Source organism: Notamacropus eugenii, chromosome 2 (assembly GCF_028372415.1).
Source record: "Notamacropus eugenii isolate mMacEug1 chromosome 2, mMacEug1.pri_v2, whole genome shotgun sequence".
NCBI classification, from domain to species: Eukaryota; Metazoa; Chordata; class Mammalia; order Diprotodontia; family Macropodidae; genus Notamacropus; species Notamacropus eugenii.
Genome location: NC_092873.1, coordinates 527526866 through 527547964, shown reverse-complemented (window position 1 = coordinate 527547964; position 21099 = coordinate 527526866). Strand labels below are relative to the sequence as shown.

General features: G+C 41.9%; 1 protein-coding gene across 5 annotated transcripts in view; it reads right to left on the bottom strand.

The window, feature by feature from the left end:
- Positions 1-21099, bottom strand: part of MIER1 (MIER1 transcriptional regulator) — a 64457-nt gene that overhangs the window by 15998 nt on the left and 27360 nt on the right. For all 5 annotated transcript variants that reach the window (XM_072649778.1, XM_072649781.1, XM_072649782.1 and 2 more), the window contains 3 exons: positions 20386-20450; positions 14634-14706; positions 7038-7189 (listed from right to left, as the gene is read on the bottom strand). In XM_072649778.1, coding sequence (XP_072505879.1) covers positions 7038-7189; positions 14634-14706; positions 20386-20450 — 290 coding nt within the window. The remainder of the gene's footprint in view (positions 1-7037; positions 7190-14633; positions 14707-20385; positions 20451-21099) is intronic.

The window sequence follows — 21099 nt, the reverse complement described above, 5'->3', positions numbered from 1 at the left end:
CTTTAGTTTTTTTAAAGCATTTTTTCTCTTTTATTTTTATATTACTTAGCCCTCCGTAGTTCTCATTCTCCTCCCCTTTCCAGAAGAATATTAAAAAAAGAGAAAGAATCAAAAAATCCACAAACTCACAATGATCTGCACTCAACCTTCACCAAGGAATGAGGAAAGCTAGCTTCTCTCATCTCCTCTCTGGGGCCAAGAGTCAGTTTTGAATGTTTTGATCATTATGTTCTTTCCATTCACATTACTGTGGTCACTGTGCGTTAATCTACTCAGCTCTGTTCGCTTTGCATCAGTTCATGTAAGGTTTCCAAGGCTTCTCCGTGTTCATCATCTTCACTGTCTCTTACAGCACAATTTCTTTCCTTACATTTACTGATTCTGTTTTCACTTCTTTGCTACCATGTAAATATCTTGGTGTCTAGGAAGTCCTGCTTTTGGGTCAATTATCTCAATGGGTTATATGTGTAGCACTGGAATCTCTGAGTGAAAAGATGATATTTTAGTCACTTATATAACTATAAATTACTTTCTTTCCAGAATTACCTAACCAACTCATAATCAGTCCATTAGTCAACAGATATTTATTAAGAACCTGTGCTATGCAAATTGGGAAAACAAGGAAAAAGAATGAAATGACCTTAGGAGAGCTTATATTCTAATATGGGAGATACCACTTCCATAAAATATATACAGTATAAGTATAATGTTAATAAAGGCAAATATATATCAAGTCAAATACAAGATAGTTTTAAGAGGAGTGTGCTGGGGGAATCAGTGAAGGTTTCATGAACATGGCATGTGAGTTCTGTCTTAAAGGAAAAGAGGAATTCTAGAAGGCAGAGTCAAAAAAGAAGCCCATTCCAGGCCTGGAGGAAAGCCAGGACCAAGTCCCACAGGCTAGAGGTAGATGGTCAGGACTGAGAACCAGAGACGAGACCAGTGTGACTGGATGGCAAAATAGGTAAGGGGGAAAAGGGAGCAAAGGCAGATTGGAGACAGGTCATACAGGACTCGAAGAGTTAAACAGAAGAGACTTTATTTTATGCTGGAGGCCACACGAAGCTACTGAAGTCAAGTGAGCAGAGGCATCACACAGGCCGATCTACGTTTCAAGTCAATGGTTTTGGTAGTTTGTGTAGGATGGGCTGGGGTGAAGTGAGAAAGAAGACAGGGAAACTAGTGAAGAGGCAACAGGTGAGGAGAGAGAAAGGTCTCCAACGGGAGAGAGGCTGTATACTTCCTCCAATATGTCCTATTTCCCTATTTTTGTCCCTATTTTACAGATGAAGAAACCAAGGCAAACAAAGGCAAAATGACTTGCTTAGAGTCACACAGCTTAGGAGTATCTGAGGCTTACTGTCTATGGCATCTGTTGTGTCTTGGCTATGAAAGCATTCATGTGTCCAGGTGTGAGGCATCTGCGGTCAAGTCTTTGGGGCCTTATTCCTCATTCCTTCCTTCCACTTCTTTATTTTGGAAACATTTCCCAACATGTTTCTCACTGAACCTTCACATCAGTCATCAAATATCCAAGTGCATTTCCATTTTCAGCAACTGATACTGGCGCCCACACAGCAGTTAGTTTAATGGTAGTCTTCTGGCCAGCTCTTATCATGAGTCACCAGTCGCATGCCTAATGGGACGATGATTCCTGTTGCCTGTGGATGCTTGAGAAGACCAAGGCTGCTCCAAGGAGAACCTGAGAGTCCTCCTTCCATGTGGCTGTAATTTCCTTCCTTCTTCTGTGCGGTTTCCTTCAGGGTAAGAATGTCAATACAAGGAATGTGTCCCTTTGTTAGACACTGGACAGGGAACCCACACAGATAACACCAAAAGCTAAGTTAAAGTTTATAAAAGTTACTGAAACTGCTGTGCTGTTGGCAATGAAGCAGCCAGTGGAGTCTGCCTGCGACGCACAGAGCTCATGGAAGCCTTCCGTAACTTTCTTTGTCCATGTACTACCACAGCCAAGAAGCTGGTCTGTTGGAGCTGAGCCTTGGCCTGCTTCCAAGAGTATTATCTACACTTCAAAGTAGGATGGCCTGGATCAGAAGGTCACAGGAGGTAAACTGAGGTCACAAAGACTCAGACATGATTCAAACGACTGAATGAAAAGAAGCAAAGGAAATCAAATCTAGGAAAGAAGTCAGCAAGCAAAACTCCTCCTCCCTAAGTGCTCTATATAAATGGAGAGATGTCACATGAAGAGGCAAGTAAGGCCTCAGGGGTACTGGAGTCATGGTGGCACAGGCCTTGGACTATAAGCCAATTCTTTTTAAAGAACAGGAAAGGTTAAAAAGTGGGTAGTAAAGGCAGGGCAGAAATAACTGGGCAGGCTTATTTGAGAGAATCCAGGAGCCAGAGAGGGAAAGAAGGGTACAGAGTGTGTAGGGAGGACACAGAACCACAGAAACAGAAGCATCTGTATCCCAAATGGCATGGTGGAAACAAATAATGAAAACTTGGGTTATCTGGATGGCTCCTAGATGTCATCCTGAAGAAAGTTGGGCAGGTTTGCTTCATCTTAATAATACATGTCATCCAGCAAAAGTCAGAGGAGCCAATAGGCTCTTCAAGACCTGGTCATCACCAGAAGGAACTAGTTAATAGGACAGAAATGACTGAAATCTTGGGGAGAAAGGACAACCTCAGCTCAGTCTTTATGTCTAGGAGAGAGGAAAGCTGGGCACATATGGAGCATGAGATTTTTGGAAAAAAGGTTTTCAAAGAGTCCAAAGAAAGGATGGGGTATGATTCAATAGACTAAAATTCCACAGAGGACAGGCAGGCCTGGAAGGGTGGGCAACTCTCCAGAATAAAACTGTGAGTCAGAAAGAGAGCCAATTCCATTGAACGACAGCACTGTGTCAGGAAAAACAGTGACATTCCAGGCAAAGGGGGAATTGTCTCAAAGCCTGATATGGATATGGAGGGAACTTATCAAAAAAGTTTAAATGGACAGCAATAGAAAATAGAAGCACAAAAAGGACAGTGAGCTATACACACCCCCAACACTAGAAAATTTATTTGACTAAACCCTAATTAGGAAATTAAAAAAAAATATTACACTAAGTCATTCTTTCCAACTCAGGTCAGCCTAGGGAAATTGAAAACCCTCCCTGGATGCTTCCATCCTGCTATCGACCTACATCTCTTCTGCCCTATGTAGCTTTTCTCCCTGAAAAGGCCACAGCAGGCCTCCACTGGCTCTCCTCTTCCTCTCTCCTCTGCCCCTGACAATCTGGCTGCCATCACCATTTCACCAAACTGTTTCTTCAAAGTTATCAGTGATCTCTTACTTGCCAAATGGCCTTTTCTCAATCTTCATTTTCCTGGACCTCTGAGAAGCCTCAGACACTATCATCCTCCTCTCTTCTGGGATATTCTTTTGTCTCTAAGTTTTTGGGACAAACCTCTCTCCAGGTTCTCTGATCTGACCACTCCCTTTCAGTCTCCTCAGCTAGATCCTTTTATACTTGGTGATCTCATCAGCTCCCATGGAGTTAATTATCTTTCTCTACGCTAATGATTCTCCAATCTCCCTTTCCAGCCCCCAATTCCAAGCTGACCTCTTATCTCTAACTTCCTTTCTGACACCTCAAACTGGATGTCCAATAGACATTCTAAACTCGTGTCTAAAATGGAACTTAGGAGCTTCCCCTCCATCTTTCCTGTTATTGCAGAGGGCACCACCATCCTCTTCATCCCTCAGACTCATAACCTAGAAGTCATCCTGACCTCCTCTTCTCTCCCTCTGCTCCCACATGCAAGACCCCTTGATTTCAGATCTGCATCTTCTCTCCAATCCATCCCCTTCTCTCCTCTGACCCTGCCCCCATCTGGTACAGGCATTTATCACCCCATCCCTGGAGTGCTGCACTGGCTGCTGGGGGCCTGCCTGTCTTGGTCTCTCCCCACTTAGTCCATCCTCCCTTTGGCCCCGAAGTGATTTTCCTAAAGCTCAGGTCTGACCATGTCATCCCTGTACTAAACAGACCCTTGTAGCTCTTCTACCTCTAGGATCAAAGATATGTGCTTCTGAGCGTTCAGATCCTTTCATGAACTGGCCCCCTCTTCCCTGGCCAGTCTCCTTACATCCTACTCCTCTCCATCTACTCTATGACCCCGTGACCCCAGCCTTCGGGCTGTCCCACAGACAGAGTCCTCCATCTCTCAGCCCTGGTTACTACCCCCCAAATGCTCTCCCTCCCTCTTCCTTCTTACCAGTCACCTCCCAGGCTTCCGACTGTTGATTATTTTGCTAGTTACAGTTCCTACATAGCTATCTGCATGCCACCTCTACCATTAGGCTGGGAGCTCCTTGAGGGCAGGGCTTGTCCTTTGCCTCTTTCTGTATCCCCAGTGTTTATCAGCATGCTTGGCACAATGCAGGTGTTTAATAAATGTTTACTGACGGAGAGGAAGAGAGGCGTTTGGACATGGGGACAGGGCCTGGCCAGAAGTGAACATTGCAGCCTTGGTGGGCTGGGGATCAGGGCAGGAAGGGGTCCCAGATCCAGCACAGAAAGGCTTAAACTTGTACAAATGGCAGCTCTCTTGCTGACCCCCCCCAGATCCAGGGCAGACTGAGGAAGGCACCTGTGGCAAGGGTGGTGCTCCAGGGTGAGGAGGAGTCAGTGACTGGAAATCCCAGACCAAAGGGTAGCCTGCAGTTCTGCCGCTCTCAACCAGGAAAGAAGAATGGAAAAAGAATGGAAGAGGAAACCAATGAGGAGGAAAGGGAGAGGACAAGTGTGTAAAATCATCTCACATAAGAAGGGGTGAGCAGGTAGGCACCCATACAAGGTAAGGAGGAAGGGGTGGCCAAAGGAGGCAACATACAGACACACACACAGAATAATGGGTACAGAAGGACGTTTAATTCAACAGGAGAATAAGAAGGCATGGGGAGAAGGGAGAAGAGGGAATCAGAGGAAGGGTAGATTGAACAGAACAAGTTAAGTCTATAAAAAGGACTGAGCTTCAATTGGGGAAGGGTCAATGTGACAGAGCACTATCGTGCTGGCAGAAATGACAGAAGGGATGGTTTCCAAGAAACTTGGAAAGTCCTGGCTGAACTGATGCAGAGTAAAATGAGCAGGAACAGTAGGAACATTTAGACAATGACCATAAAACTGTGAAGAGAATCCACAAGGTTCAGGAACTCTCTAGTGGCACAATGATGGTGAAAACCCCGCCCACCTCGTTCCAGAGAGGGCACAACACGACTTTTCTGGGGGTCGTAGTAAACGTGCAAAGAGCCTTCGCTTGACGACATGCTTGGAACAAGGGTTTTAGTTTTGTTTTTCACCTGGGGAAGAGGCTGGCTTTTGCTGACTGAAACATTTTTTAAAAAGAAACACAGCAACTCAAGGTAGAAAGCTACCTTGTTTCTGTTAATAAGAGGGGTGAGAAAGCACCCAGTTACGCTGCAGATGAGCTACATCAGGGTTCTAAACAACTTGCTGAGGTGATCAGTGAACCATCCAAAATCTTCAAGAGATCATGGAGAAGCAGAGGTACAACTAGAACTAGAAGAAAACCAAGGCCCGTGAGCAGAAGGGAGTCTGCAAACAATAGGTGAGTGAGCTTGAGTATGAATCCCAGTAAAACTGTAGAGCTTGTTATAATAGAAAGGGCTAGCGAACACTGAGAAAAGGAAGTCGTGATCACCAGGACCAGCTCAGCTTCATCAAGGACATCTCAGGCTAGAGTTATCTTATTTCCTTCTGTGATGGGGGTGAGAATTATAGGTTACTAGATAAGAAAATCCTGGAGAAACAGATCTCCTTGACTTGAGCAAAGCATTAGCACCCTTTGACTCAGTCATCTCAATGGTGATCACATACAAAAAGAAAGGCAAAGTTACACATAGGAATCTCATATATATTACAGCATTCAGAGTAGCACTTTTTGTTGAAAGCCAAGGAGAACCAAAGTTGAGTGTTCCTAGCCTGGGAAACAGCTCAAAGCAAGATGGTGCTGGGAATCTCTGAAATCTCTGCCCACATGCAGATTTTTACCAAAACTTTTCAGTGTGTCAAAAAGTAGAATACATTTGTTAAATCAGTTCAAATGGAAGTGAAGACTCATTCCATGCCTGGGCCTGCTGAGGTCTAGCTCACTAGCTGGGGGTCAGAAGCAACTAGAGTTTTGCTGGCTTTTCTTTCTATTATTCATCCTTCATTTGAAATTCCAGCAAACAGAAGCAGAATCATCAAAAGTAAAATGAGAGACATTCCCCCAACACAATGCAGGGCTGGAGGGTCTCCTCAGGTTGGACTCAAATCAGATTAAATTTTTCTTCTGACACACTGGAGCTGAATGTGTGGAATACCCTGACCCTCAAAGGGGCACTTTCTTAAGGTGACAGGTGAGAGGTGAGTAGAGGGCTCCTCATTCTAATTATAAATTATAGCTAGGGATCAAAAAACAATCATGGGAATATCAACCACTTTTTGTTTTATGTATTCTTAATCAATTTATATCCTCACACACATTTATTAAGCACCTATTATGTATAAGGCACTGAGTTTAAAGTGTGACTTCATGAAAAATGATCCAAGTCTAAACCAGAAAAGCTTAGTAATTTAAAGAGTAAATATGATTATCTGGAGAACTCAAGTTCCTGTATCCAAGATCAACGTCACCTTACGTACAACAAGTGTATGTCATGGATCCTTAGTTTGATCCCATTGCTTTGCAAGTAAATGTATCTTTAATATGAAAATCAAAACAAGAAACGCCCCCCGCCAAAAGCCAAACTCAGACACCACTTGCACATCTAATATACGTTACTGCTATTTCACCTAAACTATCAATCGTCTTAGTGTTTTAGCAATCAGCTCAAGGCAAGATTCTCTCCAAGAGGCAAGGTCCTACGTCAATGATTCCAATTCTTGGCCCCAGCTGGGTGCCGTTTGACTCTATGACTGTTGTACACTTACAAACTGAAGAGGACAAAAATACATTTAATAGCTGACAGTGAGATTACTGGGAGGGGAAGGGAACTTCATTAGTCAATATTCATGTACCTGCTCATTGTCCTTTATGTGACAACCTTCAGGAATCGCTTCTACCCCTTTCTCATCTCCTGTTCGTCTGGATGCTTCATTAAGAAATTCAATCACTTTATCTTCCAACAAGTAATCAGGGTTCCACAGAAGCTGGTCATCATTTTCATATACTAAAGAAGTGAAACATAAAATAGAAAAATAATTGATTCTCAAAAAAATGAAACAGTGATGGATTCCTACACCTACCTCCCACTGTTACGTACTTCTATGTCACATCTGTCTTCTACTTCCAATTCCCTGGGCTATTTTTGGATCAGTGCATCAGAAGCAGGGCTAGCACACTTCCCTGTACCCACTCCAGGACTGCTTGGCTTCTATCCTGGCTGTCTGTAACCTGAGCAGTCGCACAGGAACTTGGGAAGTTCTGTCAAGTCCTCTACTCTAATTCCACCAACTCTTTTCCTCCACCATTCTTTTGCCTCACACACCCCTCCCCCATCAGTGACCTTTTCCGTTGCAATAATGATGAAGAAAACATTCAACAAAACCAATCAGAACAACAACGGGCCAGGCTGAACTCATCAAAGGCAGTCAGGTGTCCTTACTCTCAACTTCCTATCATTCATTCTTCTTTTATCCTTTCTTGTCCTGAGATGTTGGCAGAGGAAAGAGAATCCAAGGGACAGCTGAGGACCTGCGTCCTGTCACTGGTTCTCATCCTCAAGCTGTACATTTCCAGAACGTAGTCGAATCTCCAATTTCTCATGGTATCCTATAGGCAATGACTTGCCTTTCTGTCTCCATGTCAGTTCCTGAGCTGTCTGACTAGTGTACAATACACTACACTACACTTCCTCTGCAAAGTTCCAAAATGAAATTCTTCTCCTTAAAATGTAATCCTAGGGCTATTTTCTTAAGGAAACTCCCCAGTGGCCTCCACTGGTTTTCTAACCTTCCAAGACAATCTTGAAGGCACTCCTAAAGGTAGCTATCTTATTTGTTTTGCTTTCCTGCCCAACAGAAATCGGTGACTCTAGTTGTTCTCTAATACCGTATAAATAAGCCAATGTTTTGATTCAAAGTGAGCATTATATATGATAAAAAAACCCAAAAAACAAACCATGTGATTATTTTATAACGATGATGTAACTGAAACTTAACTAAGGGCCGCTGATATCCCACAGAGTCTTCCTGGTTCCAGGAATTTCCAAATTATTTTTACTTTTAATAGTATACTAAATGTAACTGACGTTTTGGAAACGTCAGAAGAGCTGACACTTACCAAAAGAGTAAGCCATCAAAACCCTAATGAGGAAGAAAGTAACACCCCTAAGAAGTAACCTGCTGTCTGGCTCACCAAACTGGCGGCTCTCAAGGCAGGTGGAGTCTAGGACTACACTGAAGTGAATTCATCTGAACCATGGAGAGTCTCTCTCACTCGCCCAGGGAAGCACAATACTATCCTTAAGTATTTTTAACAGACGTTTATTAAGCACCACTTCTGTCTCTGGCCATGGGTACTAGGTACCTGAGATATAAAGGCAGAAAGCAGCTTGGTCCTCACTCTACTGGCAAGGAAAAGTACTTACAAAGTACAAAGTGAAGGAAATACAGACTACCTGGGGTTGGACAGGAGAGTCTTAACAAGTGAGGGGACCAGACCTGACCTAAGTCTTGAAGAGAGCCAGGAGCTCCCAAAGGTGCTGTGAAGTCCCGACCTATTCAAACCTCACTCCTCAGCTGTATGGCCCTGCACAATAAAGACTCAGTTACAGTTTCCTCAGTTGTGAGGTGGGCATCAGAAGAGCTGCTGTGAGGGTCACATCACACAGACGTGCAAACAAAGTGACACATAAATGCTGGTTGTCATCATGATTGTTGTGAGGATGATCTGAAAATCTAACAGGGAACAACAAGTAGGCAGGCCAGTTGGGCTGGAATGTGTCTAAGTATGTGATGGGGTATCACCCCATCTGTTTGGGAAGAGAGGCTGGAGCCTTTGGAGGGACAGGGCTTAAATGCCAAAAGAAATTTTTCTTTTATCATGGCACCAGGGAGCCAAAGGAAGCATCAGAGCTGGATCTATGCTTGAGGAGTATTGATTTGGCTATGATGATGGGAGAAATTTTTGGAAGAAATTTGAGAGAAAAGACTAAGAGAACACCAACTCCTGTCTTACACCCCTTTAATGGAGTGGTGGGCAAAACATCCTCACACTTCAAACTGCTGGCTTGCACTCTGGGTCTTCTTGGTTACAAGGGGAAGCAAATGGTGCATTTTTTCTTAAAGATTTTATTATCTTCCTCATTAGTGTTTTGATGTCTTATTCTTTTGTAAGTGCCAGTTATTTCAACAAAGTATCTCCCCAGTTTAGCTTAATTTGAACTTTGAGCTATGTAAGCTAAATATAGTTACTATCTGGGGACAAACCTTCTCATGTATCTGAGAGTCAATAACTCCCTTCTCAAAACTTAACACAGACAATTACTACACATGCTTCTCAGTGTCCTGGTCTAAAGTTTTTCAATTTAGTTGAACCTGTGAGAATCTGTACTCTAACACCCTATACTTAAAGAACCCTGCCCCCTCATGCCATGAGATGCCATTGGAAGTGAGAACTTGAGTGAGTGGAAGGGTGCTGAGTGACAGTTATGATCATCTGGATGAATGCTGAATATTTACTGGACTCCCTGCATCTCACCTCTCCCCACCGTTTAAATACTGAAGCACAATAGTCTGTGGATGATTTAAGTCTCTTTCAAGAGTAGTTATGGCTAACCAGGAACATCCCCTTCACCTCAGACCTTAGAAGTTAGAACCAAACACCTGCAACATAAGAGGCAACTGCACCAGGGATCACAAATGTTCATTTCCCTCTATTCAAATCTGCGGGCTCTCATCCCCAACCCCAGTTCTGTAACTACTAACCTGTATTTACTTTGTATTGACTTTTGAACCTATTTACATGTGTTCATGTTGTTTCCACAAACCAAGAACAGTTCACTTGTAATGGAATTCTGTGAAGAGTGAGATTCCTAAGATATAAAGGAAAATAATTCTGATGAGGAAGAAAGGAGGGAATTTTTGAACAAGAACAATGTAGATATGGAGAACGCGTCAAACAGCTTAGATTTCTGATGGACACAAGGCCAGGTCAACAGGACAAAAGAAAGGCACCGCACATCTAAGAAAAGCATCAGGAGCACTAAGGATGAGAATCTGAAGAAAGCTAAGGACAATAAAGTATTTGTAAAGCAATACTGGGGGAAAACAGGAGCGTCCAAGAAGAGAGAGGACGGCTGCTTTGGCAAATGGGAAGAGAAGACGGCAAGACAGAAAGAGCTGCCTAACTTATTTATTCTCTGCCAAAGACACTGGCAGCAGAAGTGATCATGGTGTCGAGCCTGGTGGGAAACTCCAATAGAGGCAGATCGCTGCAGCTGCCGCTGCATATTGACTTAGAAAATTACACATTTACCTGAGCTACAAAGATAACAGAATAGCTGAGTGTTGCTGGGGAAAAAAACAGGGTCAACTGTGGTTCGAATCTTGGATAAGGGAAGAGACGGCATCAATGAACTGTGGGACAGTGAGTGCGACTTCAATTCCTGGCAAAATTCTAGCAAGCATTATTAAAGGAAAATTTGGAGAACATTTAGAAAAGGGAAGGTGTAATCCTTAGGAACCAGCAAAGCTTCATGGAGAATTCAAAGGCCAAAGCTTTACCTTACCTAGCTATTAGCAAAGTACTTCCCACTAGGTTTTGTGGGATACATGAATGAACATTGACAGTAGTGCAATTACGTGGATCTGAAATTAGCTGAGTGTAAGGATCCAAAGAGTAATCATTAATGATTCTGAAAGCTGCCTGGCAGTCCCAGGGATCCAAATTTCAAACTGTGCTACTGGGTATTTTTATGGCATGCTTAACCAATCTGCAAATGACACAAACCTGGGAAGGCCAGCTAACAAACTGGTGACAGAATCAATTAAAAAAAAAATCTCAATAGCCTAGAACCATAGACTTAATTTAATAAAATTAAATTCAAAGAGACAAATGTCAAGGCTTCCACGAGAATCTCAAAAATTATCTTCAAAAGTACAAGATGGTGGACAAGTCCAAGATGGGGGATACACAGTTAAAAGAGCACTTTATCTGGAAAAGATCTAGGGGTTTCAGTGGACTCTCCCTTAGAAGACATGAAGACAGATACAGTCTCTACAATTATGAAAGCAACAGATTCACTGTATGGACCTCTTCTAGTCAGAAGAGAAGCTTGAGGATGTATCTGTAAGAAAGGCACCCAGAATGAGACCAAGCAACAAAACAGTCATGAGGAAGAACTAGAAGAAAAGATGGGGGAAGGAAAACAGGAGACAGTGATGCTGAAAGGCTATCCATGCAGGGGGAGAGACGCAGAATCTTCAAAGACAAAGTGACTGCCTCAGGCTACTCCCCCTACACCCTGCCAGAGGTCTTCAGACAGGGTAGGGGCCAGGCAATCTTTCATTAACTATGCTACAGAGGAGACACTGTTCAGATATAAGTTGGGCTAAACAACCCTAGACCCCTAAGCCCCCAATCAACCCTGAAATTCCCTAATTTCATGACATCTAATTAATGATTCTCTTACGAAGCTGAAGGGATTCTTCCAACAAATATTTACTAGGCAATGCTGTATCCATGCCATTGTTCGGTCCTACTTCAGAAGCTACCAAGGAGAAAGCTTCCTTCGCTACAACCTTCTCTGAAATGTTCACTGTTAACTTCCTTCAAAAATCACTGTGTGTGCATACCCTCCTCCACAGACACCAATTTCCAAGAAAATATGTTAAATGAAACAAAACTACTGGGAACTGTGAGTTCGGTAGGAATGAAGTTATAAACAGAAGTAAACAGTTGTTTTACAAATTTATGATGGGATATGTTTGTATAAATTCAGTTACGGTGAAACAACATTGACTGAGATAAGATCATGTAGGTATAAAATCTCTTGGGAGATAAAGCGGTTTAGAAACAAGGAAATAAGAGACTAAACCCTTACAAGGTAAAAATGTCCATGTTCACTAGAAACTAAGGCAATGCAGACTTAACAAACTCTAAGGTGGACTATGAGCAATAGCGTGGTATCTGGATAGAAACTGGCCTTGGAGTTACAAACAACTGAGATCAATCCTGCGTCTGACACCACACAAACTGTACAGAACTGTGGGCAAATCTTCTGACCTCTGAAGAGACCAGGTAACCTTCTTTAAGGGTGTAATTTAAAGACAAGTTATGGATTTTCACTGAAGGGAGTTTTCCACAATGACAGCTGCCAACACCAAGAAAATCACAGGTCCAGATGGAAAATAAAAATGAAACAAACCTAAAAGAGCATATAATTATAATGATAGAAAAAGATTCATACTGAAACTGTTTGGAGATTTGCAATGGTTTCCACCTCCATTCCAATAACTCAGTGACATTATTCTCATTTTGAGAGAATTGAGGGTGAAGCAGTTTAAGTGGACTAGGACACATCAGAGCCTGATGTCAGAATCACAGACTTCTCAAACCAGGTGGAAACCACGGTTGGTGAAACTGCCGATTGAAAGCCCAAGGATACAAAACAAGAGTGGTAATAACATTTTGTATCTTTTGACCCAATGACTGTACTTGGGGTTCTGGAGAGAGCCGTCTTCCATCTACTCAATTAATCAAGTATTAATCAAAAACTATTTTAAAAAAAAATCCAAAAGAAACAATGCAAATCAATAGAATGGAAAAACTCTACAGAATCCAACTGATATAAAAGCCCACGTATATTTACACATTAACAAAGACTAACGAGAATATGAATAGTTTAATATTTACAAGGCTGCTTTAAGTTCACAAGAAATAAAAAAGTTATTTTAGAAATCCAGAACCAAGTTAGAAATTTAGATTAAATGATCTAAGATTTAAAACCTTTTTCTTTTCAACACAACTATGACAAATATTAAGATACTGGATAATCAGAAATAAAATGCTCTGTGGGATTTCATTTCTCAACTATAAGAATTCTGTAATCTGCTTACTACAGAGGTTACAAAATTGAAGCAATATTTACACCTAATACACAAAATCTCTATACACATAATAATAAAAACTCAGACTCTATAAGAAGTCTAAAAAAGGAATAGCTAATTAAATGAGTGTGAGTAGTTAACTGCATGTCCTGCAGACCTGGTGTGGTGAAAATATACCAAATCTTAGAGAACCAGAGAATTTTCAAGCTAGAAAGGATCTTAGGGTTTGAAGTCTACCTGTACCTTTATTTCCTTATCTGTAAAATGGGGATAACAAGTGTCCCTCATAACACTGCTCTGAGGATCCAAAATACACACTATTAGCTATTAGGATCTAACCCAATCCTCAGAGAAGTCAGAGAGGCTTAGAATGTTTATTTTATAGAACACTATATTAATGTGTCAACATATGATACCATTATGAAAACACTGCCTCCTTTAACAGCACATTAACAACTGGCAGATTTCAGGCAAGATGGTAAACTTGTAAGAAAGACTAGTGTGGGTCCAACTAGGGGCTCTGAGAAACTAAACTCGGCAATCTTAAAATAGCTTACCTAGTACAAACACCAGACTTACACAGGGAATGACTTTTATGGTCAGTGACTTAATCTGATTAAAATGTGGGCAATGACAAAATTTGGTCAAGGTGGTGTCATGACATACAGCTGGAAAGAAAATCAGGCAGTGCCAGAACCGCCTCCTTTACAGATGGTAAGAAAAGTAACAGGTTCAAGGTGGTTTGATAAAGCTGTGAAACTTCCCTAAGCAGCTGAATATTCTGATCTGTGTGCTGAGCCTTTTCACACTAAAACTTGTCAATTGACCAGGTATCTAAGTTGCTAAATAGATTTCTGTGGGGAATGCTGCAGGAGACAGTGAGAGGGAGTATGAATCCTGCAGGGGAGCCAGCTGTGTCCTGGCAAATCCACCCACAGACCTGCTGGGCTTCTGGGGTCTCCCCCAAAGCGGCCCAATTAATGCTGCTAGGATTTTTCCATAAAGACAGGCATCTCTGCTAGAGGAATAGCAAGAACTCTATAAAGATCTTGAGATGAAGCCACGACAGGCAGCAAAAGAATGTTGGCGTCACTCTACGCTCACAGCTTCAAGATACTGTCACGCTTACAGCAACACGCACATTTATCAGTTAACTCCTGCAACCTTCAATGCTTCTAGCTAGCTAAATTCTAATAGCTTTGATTTTTATTTCTATAAAGAAAACTTCTGGGACAAAACGTAATTATTTTCACTGAAATGAATCCATTCTGAATCTGTCACAAAATAAAAATGCATTTTCACTGCAATTTAAATTTCAAGGAAAAAAAAGAGATGGTTAGAAAACTTGTTTCATCTTTTTTCTTGAATCCTACAAGCAAAGACGAAAAACAGTGGCTACTTTCCTACTTGCTGGAATCATTCAGCTTCGTTTCATAAGTTAACAATTAATTCAGGAGACTGCCCTATTCCCATCTGATTTCACATTTACCAGAAAAGAGTTTAAATCTTTTCAAAAGTAACTTTATCCACATAACTTACTTTGCTATTCATGCTCTGACTCACCTTTTTCATTCTCCTTGTATTTACAAATGCCAACTGGAATTTCAGCTTGAAAGACGGACCCCACCATAATTTCCTATTTTAAAAAAGAACAAAGTGTTAGTCTTACTCAAGGCCAGCAGCTCAACTGTCATACACATTCTCTATCCTAACCAGCTTCTTGGGTAACTGACTGGTTCCTGTTTCTGATGCTATAAAATGGGGATAAAACTACTATTTAGTGCGCGCGCGCGCGCACACACACACACACACACACACACACACACACTCTCTCTCTCTCTCCCTCCTCTCAGAGGAGTACTGTAAGAATTAATGAGTTAATGATAGTTAAGTGCTTACAGATGACTGGATGAAAACATTAGGAATAATGAGGTGAGGGTAAGTCAAGGGATTATTTACAAATACACGATTTTCAATGGGCAATTAAAGTAAGTATAAATGTAATGTCAATAAAAATTGATAATCTTTTATTGTTGACAAATTCCTGTAAAACTAAGAAAATCCAGTATCGTAAATCTAACTCAACAAGTACTGTATTGGGGGCTGGATATATACATAAACATATGTATAGCCATCACTGAACAAAAGAGAATGTTAAAATTTATATACAGGCACTCTTTTCCACACTACTTCATTACATCTACTGGCAGACTTCATTCAAAGAAATGCTAAGAACCTTATGAAAAAGAGACATTAAGAGCATACAATTCTATCCTTTGCAGGTTTTAAACTGCAGAACAACTTTACTGGCATCTGAGACATCCCTAATAGTCAATCCAAACAATGAATTTTACTGAAGAAGACAGCGGGCTGGGTTGCTTTTTGGAAATTGCAAAGTTCTTTTAATGACCCCAAACTTTTCCCTGAGACAAAGATCTAGGATTTGTGTATATGCTGAGACACAGAACAGTCACAGGCTCCCAAGAAGTAAGAATGAGTATGTCCCACAGGGCAATAGCAAGGTGCCAGGTGGGTGTGAATAAATTGCAACACATTATAAACAAGGAATTACGAAGGGGAAGTGGTGAGAAGGCTGTCACTCAAGACATAAAAGAAGGTGGACTAGGTTCACGGTGAGAGCCAGGGCTAAGTGCTGGGCAGCTTTCAAGCTTAGCCGCTATCTTTGGGAAAGCTCCCAGTTCATTGGCTAGAGGCCCTGTGGTGAATGCATAGGAAGCCTCGCTGATGGGTCAGCTCAGGTGTAGATGGCAATAGGAAGTGGTGGAGAGACTGGCTACCTTCATGGGATCACAGAGCTATGTGAATATTGGAACACACATAATCCCACCTACTAAGCAGGGCGTCTATCCTACTAAAGCTTAGACTGCATGAAGACATAATTATGTCCTCAAACAAGAATTCAAGTACAAGGAATTTGAAGGAGCTAAGCATTCTAAGGCTGGAAATGGAAACTTCATTTCCACTTTTGTCTTTTAATTAAAGTAGGCCAGAGGACACAGGCTCAGGCCTCAAAGTGAGGCTGCTGACCATACGGGCATGACCATGCATCCACATGGCCTCTCACCAGTCAATGCAGCACTCGATTTTCCTCAAGCTGCTAACCTGCTTTGCTATTCCAGAGCTTCTCATGCTGAAGTCTTCTCTCTCACAACAGAACAAGGACTTGTATACCCTGAAGAGCACTGCTAACTAGGGAAGGCCACAACAGGTGTTTAATAATTCCTTAACAGAAAAATGGGCCACGTAATTCCCTGCAACTCTGAGCTGTAGCAAACCTGAATGAAGCCTATAATCCACTCAGACTGGCTTTTGTCCAGTCCACCTGTAGTTTCCAGCAGGTGGAGGTTAAGTGTGGGATTTCTACAGACTTTTCTTTCTACCCAGAGCCTACCTGTCACAACCACAATCATAAATCTCAGGGTTTCTCCACCACACTCACCAGCAGTCTGCCACTGAAAATCTTTTTTAAGCTAGCACTTTAGTGTAATTTTAGAAGAAAGTGTGTGTGTATCTATCTACCCATAAACACACACATTTCCATATAGAGAGTTCTCACTGGAAAATCTTCTAGAAATACATTTCTAGAATGCAAGGAAGTGTTGGTCACAAAACCCAGTATGGCTTCCGTAAGCCTGACTGAGGTCAGACTAAAGTTATGGCTTTTTTCTGGGTAGACTTATTAAACTGGTAGAGAGGGGTGAAGAAAGGGTATTTTACTTGTATTTTAGCACAGTATTTAATAAGGTGGACCATGCTATTCTTGTGGGAAAGAGAAAGATATGGGCTAAAAAAAATACAGTCAGTTGGATCTAGACTCACTTGAATGACAGGGTCTCCAGTGGAGGTCTCCAGGGGTTTGGTGGTTGGCCCTGTGCTAGTTCACATTTGAACCCACGACTTGGATAAAGTCCTTATCAAATCTGCAGCCAACCCAAAGCTAAGAAGGGCAACTATCACTCTGGTTGAGAAGTCAGGATCCAAAAAGATCCTGACGGACTTGAGCAGGGGTTAACCTGAAGCCCATAAACTTGCTTTATAAAAATATTTTGAGGACTCTATTTTAAAATAACTGGTCTCCTTGGCAATCCTATGTATTTTAAAACATGATTCTGAGAAGAGGTCCAAAGGCTTCTTCACTGGTCTGCCAAAGGGGACCACAACACAAAAGGTGTCCTAGGGTAGAGTACTGGGCTGAATTCACTAACTCAAGAGGGAGATGAGTGTAATATCTTAGAGTTCAAAAAACTGACATCCTAAGTACAAGATGGGCAAGGTTTCATTAGACAAAAGTTATTCTGAAAAAGATTTGGTGGGGTTATGGGTGTGTGGTATTTGTAGACTAAAAACTCAAGATGATCCAACAGTATAAAGAGTCAGGTAAGAAAGCTAACTCAACTTAGGGCTACATTAATAGATATCTTGCATAAAAACAAAGAAGATCCAAAAAAATCTACTTTTTTTAAAGGAGAAGCTTAAGTGACAGTTCTGCAATGCTTGATCAGGTGGGCTGGTATGATCTAGATAGGGCCACACAAGGTGACCAAGAGCTATACGTAGATGCTTATTGGCTGAAGAAACTGGAATGGTTAGTGCAGAGTACAAGATGGCCATCTTGTACTACAGGGAAGGATTACTTGTGCTGTTTAGCTCCAGTGGCTAGAACTAGGAAAAGGCATGGTCAGTGTAGAGAAGTAGATTTAGGCTTGATGTAAGGAAAAACCACACTACCCAGAGTGAGGGTTCACTACCTAGGGAACAGGCTGTAGGAGAGGACATTATACCTTCACTGGGGGGTCTTCAAGTCCAACTGGAGCATTCACTGGTCAGGTGCTTTTACTGGAGTGAAGAGCCCTTTCTGGGGAGAGGTTGGAGCAGGTGTTCACTCGATCATTTCTAGCTCTGAATTATACTTTGTAAGGACTTTGTACAAAGGTAAAAGACACTTCTGCCTCTTTATAGAACCTAATACCTAACTCTAACAGACATCTGTCTTTAGTTTGGAATCCCTAGCTACTCTGGGACTCACAATTGAACCTTCTCTTCAAAATTCCCAAGACAGGGTCACCTGTGGCAGAGGAAGCCCAGGAGTATCTGTCCAGTCTGGTGATTCTCTGGGCAATCTACTTCAACCAGCAGAGGCTCAAGGGCATCTGAAGAGTCTCAGAAGATCCCCAATTTTCAGCAACAAGGGATGACCTGACTGGTTCTGGGATTCTTTTATATGTCCCAGGGGCTGCTGAACCAAACTACACTGAACATCAACTGAAAACATAAAGAGCAGAATTTCCTAGGCTGAACTAAATCCTTAGGTCTACTAGATAGATGAGGACTATCTGAATGATCCTGATCAAATTCAAATGACTGGAGAATATTGTGGCTTAAAAGCCATTCAATTTGCTACATTTAGCTATCTAGTAATTTAAAAACAATGAAAATTTGTGCAATGAAAAGTGAAAAAAATTTTTCCAAACTACTTTCACCACAAAAACTATTTATTTATTTTGATATCTTTTGATTTATGGGTCCGGTCCTAAGCCGTGTTCTCCCTATGACCAACCTATGTTATAAATTATCATTCCAACAAAAAATAACCTATTTTTAAAACAGGGAAGAGAGAAGTAAGGAGTATATATCTGTTTAAGTGACACTGTTAAAGGCTGTTCTCTATTAATGCCATATAAATGTGCCACAAAATGTTCCTGTTTAAAGTTTCTTATATTTGACCTGGTCCTTCAACCTAGATGAAATTTCACATGGATAAATGTAAAATCTTTTATTTCAGCTCACAAAAACGCCTCCAAAAGTACACTAACTTGGGGAGCAGTGCAGGGAGCACTGCACAGTGGCAGTGAGTGGCTCTGCGGATTACGCACTGAGTCTGGAGTCAGGAAGACCCAAGTTCAAATCCAGCCTCAGATCCCTCCTAGTTACCTGATTCTGGACAAGTCATTTCACCTGTCTGCCTCAGGATCCTCAACTGTAAAATGGAGATAACAATACCATCGACCTCACAGGAATGTTAAGAAAATCAGGTGAGATAATATTTTGAAAAAATAGTGCTCAGCACAGCGCCTGCCTGGCATACAGTAGATGATCTACGTTTATTCCCTCCCCTCCCCTTACTGTATGGCTCTGGGCAAATGGCTTAACCTCTCTGTGCCTCAGTTTCCTCATCCGTAAAATAGGGACAATAGGTGCACTTATGTTCCAGGATTGCTGGGAGGATCAAATGGAATGTTTGTAAAGTGCCTGGACAGAGCCCACTGCAGAGGAGAGGTCACGTATTTATTCCATATGGAATCTGTTAGTTTAGACAGATGTCTGGCTAAAAAGCTCACCAAGTCAATGGTCTATTGAGCAGATAAAAGGTGAGGGGCCCAGCACACTCGGTCCTGGTCTAATCAAACCTGAAGCAGTGCATTTGTTTCTGGGCATCACTGATGAAGAAAGACATCAATAAACTACAGTATCTGGAGGAGGGCAACCAGGACGGTGACTGGCCTTGAATCCATGACATCGAAGGATGGGATGAAGGAACTGGCGATAGTCAGCCCAGAGAAGAGAAGAAACTGAGAAGACGGATAAGACCATTCTACTTGGTAACACAGGGCAGAGCCCTCGGCCTGGGGTGGAAACTGCAGAGAGTCAAGAAAACCCGGCCAACAGTGAGAGTAGGCCAAAGCAGAGTGGGGCTGCGTGAGCACTAGTGAACCATCCCTTGGTGGGACTTTGGCTCTCTTAGGGACTCGTCTATAGACAGGTTAGACTGGATGACCTCAGGGGTCCCTTCCAATGTTCCGGCATGCTGTGCCTCCTGGAGAGAGCCCCTAACCACAATAGTCATATTTTTTTAAATTAAAAACTGAAAATATGCATTGTGAGAAAGTTTCATTAACTACTTTCTTTTCATGAAACTGGGCCTATACCAGAAAAATCTGTGATCTCTCATCATCCTACTTTCATATACACTATGTTACAAAACGTTCCTACATTCTGTAACCATTTCTTTTTTTTTTTTAAATTTGTTATCTGAAATCTGTCATCTTGATTATAAATGCCTACGTGGTTCCAAGGTAAAAATCAAATCTCTGTGACCCTTTGGCATGTACTCTGAATAGGCTCTGAAATAACAACGTAGAAAAAGGTCTTTACATGGAAAGAGCAACGAAATTGCTTAAAATTAAAGGCATTCTAGAATCAAGTTTTACTAATGCATACATTCTGAAAAAACCACAATTCCAACCTATTCAGCGATTTGCCCTATTGGCTTTAGGACGAGTGGGACCCAAGCTACCTTCTTCCAGTCTTCTGATGGAACGTAGTCTTCATCTTCTTCTGATTCTTCTTCTATCTCACTGTCTAGAACATACAACGAGACATAAACATCGTTCAAACAGGCTCAGTGACCTCTTTCAGCCAATGCTGCATTTCAGATACGTTTTTCTTTAGTGATTTGCACCTCTCTTATTGGCAAGATCAATTTAACATACTTCTAAGTATGTTTACATCTACTATCAACGATCTGGATGCACCCAAAATTACATTTTGTAAAAATATACTAAGAATTTGCCATGTGCCAGGAGTCAGAATGGCTTCTGTCAGTACGGAGGGGATACACCACATGGCCACAGACAAAGACATGCACTGTAATTCCAGGAAGAAGGAGGGGAGGCAGAGTCTGAGCCCTGCCTCAAAGACAAGGGTTCTGGAAGTCACCATCCCTGAGGGAGGAGGTACTGCAGACACTGCAAGTGGGACAGCCAGTCCCGAGAGCACAAGTAGCCAAGGAGGGAGGGGGAAGGGGTCTAAGCTAGTCACAAAGGACACCTGGTGATGGGGGAGTAACCAAAGCAGGGCTGGAAGAGTCAGTTAGAGCCAAACTCTTTGGCTGAAATTCTTTCCTAAGAAGTTTATATTCGGGGCACTTAGCTAATGGTCCTGGTTTTTCAAAGAATAGTCCTGATACACTCATCCTGGAATTAACTAGAAACAAAGAATTGCCAACCAG